Source organism: Solanum dulcamara, chromosome 9 (assembly GCF_947179165.1).
Source record: "Solanum dulcamara chromosome 9, daSolDulc1.2, whole genome shotgun sequence".
Classification (NCBI taxonomy): Eukaryota; Viridiplantae; Streptophyta; class Magnoliopsida; order Solanales; family Solanaceae; genus Solanum; species Solanum dulcamara.
This window is the reverse complement of record NC_077245.1, coordinates 6,252,693-6,258,692: the sequence shown is the minus strand read 5'-3', so window position 1 is coordinate 6,258,692 and position 6,000 is coordinate 6,252,693. Positions and strand designations below refer to the sequence as shown.

General features: G+C 36.6%; 1 protein-coding gene across 1 annotated transcript; it reads left to right on the top strand.

Annotated features, from left to right (window-relative positions):
• Positions 1 to 439: 439 nt before the first annotated feature.
• Positions 440 to 2,938, top strand: LOC129904379 (inactive poly [ADP-ribose] polymerase RCD1-like). The gene is made up of 4 exons (XM_055979946.1): positions 440 to 1,563; positions 1,660 to 1,901; positions 1,988 to 2,100; positions 2,218 to 2,938. The coding sequence occupies exons 1-4, from the start codon at positions 494 to 496 to the stop codon at positions 2,311 to 2,313; spliced, it is 1,521 nt and encodes a 506-aa protein (XP_055835921.1). The 5' UTR covers positions 440 to 493; the 3' UTR covers positions 2,314 to 2,938.
• Positions 2,939 to 6,000: the final 3,062 nt, after the last annotated feature.

Below are 6,000 nucleotides of genomic sequence, written 5' to 3'. Positions count from 1 at the left end.
AATTTCTCAAAGATAATGATAAATTTGATGATCAAATCAGATTTTGAATTTAGTGAAAAAATTATGATTAGATTTTGATTCAATGAACCTTTTTTTTTTTGTTTAAACAAATTAAAATTTGTAAAAAGTTTTGACTCATTAGTAAAAATAAAACATTAATTCTTTAAATTTTCTTAATGAATTTTTCCTCAAAGACATAAAAATTATAAAAATATGAGCTGAAATGCTATTAGAATCATAATTAAAAAAATCATAATTACTAATTTAACTTTATTATTTATGAGCAACCACATCACTAACAAACAAATCGTTACAATCATAGCTAATTTAAAATCAAGGGTATGATGGTCATTTTGTTTGATTCTGTCTTCCCACTCAACAGTAGTATAAATACTGAGGCTTAAAAGAAAATTCTCGTGGACATTCATTGTTTCTTTCTTCCGTTACAGCTTTACAGAGCTTCACATTGTTTGTATCGCCAAAGGAGCTTCTCATGACGACAGCATCGGTTGGTTCCTCTTCTGCTTCGAGAATCGCCGGCGATGAGATCCATGCGGTCTCACCGATTTTTGATGGAAACAAGGTGAAAATAGTTGTTCCGTTCGAGAGGACAGCTGGTGGAAGCGGCGAGGACGGTGTCGATGAGAAGAAAGTGAGAGTTGAGGTTCCTATTCCGAGGAACTTGTTGATTCCGTCGGCTAGATGGACTGATCATGCTCAATTATTGGTACAGAACCACCGGAATTTGAAGGAGAGTGGGAAGCCGGTGAGGTTTATGGTGTACAAGGATGGATCGTGGAGGAATTTGGAGAAAAATGCGATGGATGTGATGATTTCAGCTTTTGTGAGTGGCAAGGCTATGATTGAGGTGGAAATGGAAGGGCGTAAATTAATTTTTGATTTTTATCGCATGTTAGGAATTGATTTGGACAGTGGGAATGAGCTGCCAATCTCTTGGATTGATGTCAGTGGTAAGTGTTTTTACCCTAAAGTCTTCATTGAGGGTTCTGAAAATCTCGATAAAAACGAGGAAAATGTTGATGAAAATTTCTCGTCGGAGAATCCTAAGATTGAACTTGAGATAAGAATCATTGAGAAGAACTCAGCTGGAGAAGAGTTAGGAAAGAGGAAGAGGGGAAGTGAGGAAAACGAAGTAGGCAGTTCATCGCGGCGTGTTGTCGCTACGCCTACGCCTACTGCTACTGAATTGCTTCCACCAAAGTGGCCTAGGACAAGGCCAATGAGGGACGAGGAGTACCTCTGTCAGAAGGTAAAGGGTTTACTATTTTCTGTTTTGAGAGCTGGTGTTACAGTCACTGCCGTTCATCAGTGTACTAGAACAGGTCCAATGGAACAGGCGCGGTTTGAGGTTTTTCAAAATAACGTGGAGATCGTAGGGAGAGCTAGAGGGGACCCTAGACTTGAGTATGCTTGGTACGGGACATCGTCCAAGAATGTGGAGAGCATTATGCGTCGTGGCTTCGAAATGCCTAGGATCGTACCGGGTTCTCATACTCATGGTGTTGGTATATACCTGTCACCTCTATGCTCACCTCAAAATAGGTATGCCCTGCTCTTGAACTAGTTCATTTTTGGTGTTTTCTTAATTATTGCGCATGTTCATTAATTTTTGGTACTTGTTATTGGTTGTGTCTGTAGTGATATAATGTCAGAGATTGATGAAAATGGTGAAAAGCATATCATATTATGTCGAGTCATACTGGGAAAGGTTGAGGAGGTTGAGTTAGGATCTCAACAGCTGTTTAGGTCGAGTGCAGACTTTGATACAGGGGTTGATGACTTGATCAATCCAAAGCTGCATGTGGTATGGTGTGGCAATATGAACACCCACATTCTACCCTTGTATATAGTCAGTTATAAATCTGTACGTCATATGTCAGGTAAGCATTGCTCCTTTTTGTTATTCATTGCTTTCAATTACTTTTGAATGTCGCGAGAAAAACAGAACAGTCAAGTGCAAATACAGGTCCACTGAATGGTGGTGCTCATGCTTATAGCACATTGATACTTCTCAAGCTACATAGTTTGCTTCTCCCACCAAAAAAGCTGGAGTTCCAAAGTTTGTATAGATCCTATCGGGTAAGTTTGGATTTCCCTTTTTAACACTGGGTATTTAAGGATTTACTATATATAGGTGGTGAATCTGGTTTCAAGACCATTATTTTGATCTTGACTTCTAATACAAATTGTTCACAGGAGGGCAAAGTAGGGAAAGAAATTTTCATGAGACAGTTACAATCTCTTGTTGGGGAAGAATTGTTGCGTTCAGTTATTCAGGAAATCCGTGGCTGAGATGAGGTTCTTTTAGTGTCTAAGTTGGGATAAAATGGGATGTGTTCTCTTTGATAATTCCATCTTGTACAAACTTAGTGTAATGTTACCTTGTTCAGAGGGATACCTCAGGTGTAAAGCAGGGTACACCTTAGGTTTTCGACTTACATTTTGTCTTTGTTTTTTTTATAAAAAAAAACTTCTTGTAGTGATATTACTAAAAGGTTCAGGATGTTCTTGCCTTTTAGTGAAGTAAAACCTGCTCAAACAAGTACCTGTTTTGCATGTGAGATTTTGTTTGGGAATCGTCTAGCTATAGTGTGCAAATCCCGCCTTCTTTCAGTGAGGAGGCTTGAGTATGGCCTCAGGGAAATGTGATTTGATATGGTTTATCTTACAGCTTTTTCCCTGTCTCCATTCTTCATGTTCTTTGGATATTATGCGGACCTTTTTGTGTCCGGATTTTAACCTTTTCTTTTTTATTTTATCTATATCATTCTGTGTAACTTGGGAGACTTTAAAATATATTTTATGTATATCTCTGCTTGCCAGAAAGAGAATCACATTCATTTGATCCTGATCCTTGTCAGAATTGGCAGCTTGAGTTGACCGTTGATATTTCCTGTGCTTTGAATGGTTATTTAATCAGGGCCTTGATTTACTCGTACATGATGCATATATGTAGTGTTGCATGTGAGAAGTTTCTTTTTTTTTGGGGAAACATTCCATGTTAGTGAAGCTGGAGGCATGAATTCTAGGGAAGTGCCTGCTTTTTGAGCTATGAGTAGGATGCTAGACTATGTTAACAAACACACCCTTAATTTATGTGACGTATTTTTTAGTTTGTTCCAAAAGAATGCTCCTTTTTTAAATTTGGGAACAACTTGTGTTTAACTTTTCACTTTTCCTTTGATGACAAGCTTTTATAGCCACACAAATTTCAACAGTTTTGTAACCACAAAAATGTTATGGCATGTCTAATAGCACAAGTTTCAAAAGTTACCTATTTATTCTTAAAAGTTGTGCTCAATCAAATAGGGTCATATAAAATGAAACAGAGGGAGTAATTGATCCGATACATGGTTATATGGACCTTGCTTTGTGATTATGTGATTCATGCAAACTATATATTGCATGTAAGAAGTTTCGTTTTTCACTAGTAATTATTCCATCTTGTGTAAAGCTACGTGCTTTATATGGAGGTTCTTGCCTTCGAATTGTGATGAGGGTGGCAGCCTTTATTAACAGACGGTTGAGTATTGATTGATCGTCAGTTTGTGGTAAAGAACCAACTGAAGTGCGGTCTCTTGCAATGATGTTTAGCTTTCTGGTGAGTGGAAGTATTTATGACGTTCACTTGCATGTCTACTTTCTGATCATATCTTGTACGTCTTTGTGTGCATGGCTTTTTTTTTCCTTGAACAAAAATTATGTTCAGATCCTTGGATTTTACTGGAAGAAAAACACTAGAAATCTTCTTGCAGTTAACTGGTTTCCTGCTTAATGCTGTGTATATTATGCCACGGGGTGGGAGGATACATGTATTGCCTGTTCTTAGGGTGAGATAAGATCTCATTACCACTTGGAGGTCCTTGCATAGTCGTGATAAAGGTAAAATATGCAAGAGAAGATGTTTTTAGCAATTTCCATAAATAAACTAACTAGAAGCAACTCATGTGATCAGTTGTTGCTTGTGGCAAAGAAGTAAACGATCTGTTCTATGACACGTGGCAAATATGACTGTGGAGTATAATGTGGACACTGGGTGCTTACCCTCATGCTTGTGTTGCTTATTAAAAGATGAATATGTTACCTTTAAATGAGGTAGGTGTATTTGCATGTCTAGGTGGATGATTTAACTTCTCGTGGCTGGAGCTTTTAATGAAATTAGGGTTATTTATCCATCTGTTTTCAGTGTAAGAACGGGAATTACATGCTGAAATATGTCACATACTAGACCTCTTACCATATGATTAGGGTTGGAAAAAATTCTGTAGTAGATATATTTATAGTTATAACAGTTGATGGCTAGTGGCAATAGCGCGTTTGTAAATTATGTCAGCGTACAGGGGTATCATGTTTTTCAGCAGACTGTTTTCCTTTATATAAGAATGCATTTAAATGTTTATATTGGTCTATACTATCCACCAACTACATGTACTGTGGTTGAATTTGACAGTGTGGATTGTATCCTTCATTTAGTGGGTAGCATATTTAGCTTGGTGAATGATTTAAAGATGCTTAACTAGGTTTTTTATTTTTGATAATGAAAGATGCTTAACTAGGTTAATAAGTCTCTACCCGTAAGCTGTAGAGGGCATAAGACATAGTTGGCAAAATAGAACACATTAAATGTGATATCAACCTTCCATTGATGGCCAACCGGGGCCCACTTTATTCATGAACTGAAAACTGAACAAAAATCTATTTGGGTTGGGGTTTATAAACCAGGAAGTGCTTAGATTTACAGCTTGAGTAGACGTGCTTTAGTTCGGCGCCTAATTGGCAAATATAGGACGCTGTTCCATTTGTTACTGTTGGAATCAGAAATATGATTGTTGTGAACTTTTTTCTCTATTTTGACTATTTACTCTGTATCTTTGCACTCGTTTGGCGAATAAAATAATGTTCAAATTAAGTTTCTGTTAGATGATTTTCCCAGTCTTAGTGCCAAAACAGGCTACATTAAAATAATGTTCAACTTAGTTGTCTGTAGGAAGATTTTCCCAGTCTTAGTGCCAAAACTAGCTATGTAGGAGTAAGAAATCCATAATTTCTTTGCTGTGCGTATATTCACTTCGGTGTATTGCAGTTTTTGTTTGTTCAGTTACTGCGCGTCTCCATCTGTGCAACTGTAAGTTGGGGTGGACCTGATATTCCTTCGTTCGTCACAAGGTTCAAGAATCTTTTGGATGTTTCTATCCCTCTCATAGATGTTGTGTACCTTAACTTTGACTCTTTAACTTTTTCTTCTAGTACATATGTGACACTCAACCTGCATTTTTTGCTAGCTCATATGCTGTTCTTTCAAATCATTGTAGAGGTATTCATAGAAGACTGAATACGATGGAGAAAAATGCAAAAAGATCATAAATTTACATTTGATCCATGTTATTTAGTATATTTTGAGTGAGCCACCTTTTTTTTTTGTAAATTAGATACTACAACAACTGCTAAGCCTTAGTCCCAAACAAGTTGGGGTTGGGTATATGAACCTTCACCGACCATGTTCTCCATTTAATCCATATCATTATCATACCAACCAAAAATAATTGTGAAAAAGAAGTTAAAATATATATATACAAGTAGTTGTAGTAGTACTAATTTTAATTATAATAATAATTTTAAAAGTTCTCTGTATTTTCACTGGCATATATAAATCTATGATAAGGTTAAGATACTCCTAGAAAAGCAGTAGGTTCAAATTAGCGTAGTAACAAGACAAAAACTTATTCCCAAGTAGTAGGTATCACATATGGATCCTTTTTTTCATATTTCTCGTAAATTTTTCACTTCTCTCGCTGATGGAATGTAAGGAGTGTGAAAATATAGTACTTCGCTGTCAGGCGAATTATGTGGTGGTTGGTATTTTTTCTATTTCCACCTTTAACTACCATTAGTCCAAAAGGTATCTCATCTTTCTTTTTCACGATGCGCATATGTTCGGTAGAATCTATTGTACAACCTTGAAAAACATGAGTTTAGTCT

What these genes read in the sequence shown, in the direction of transcription:
- LOC129904379 (XM_055979946.1), top strand. Translation starts at nt 494, where the DNA reads ATGACGACAGCATCGGTTGGTTCCTCTTCTGCTTCGAGAATCGCCGGC. An exon ending in CTATGCTCACCTCAAAATAG is followed by an intron (nt 1,564 to 1,659) that starts GTATGCCCTGCT and finishes TTGTGTCTGTAG; the next exon opens with TGATATAATGTCAGAGATTG. An exon ending in ATCTGTACGTCATATGTCAG is followed by an intron (nt 1,902 to 1,987) that starts GTAAGCATTGCT and finishes GTGCAAATACAG; the next exon opens with GTCCACTGAATGGTGGTGCT.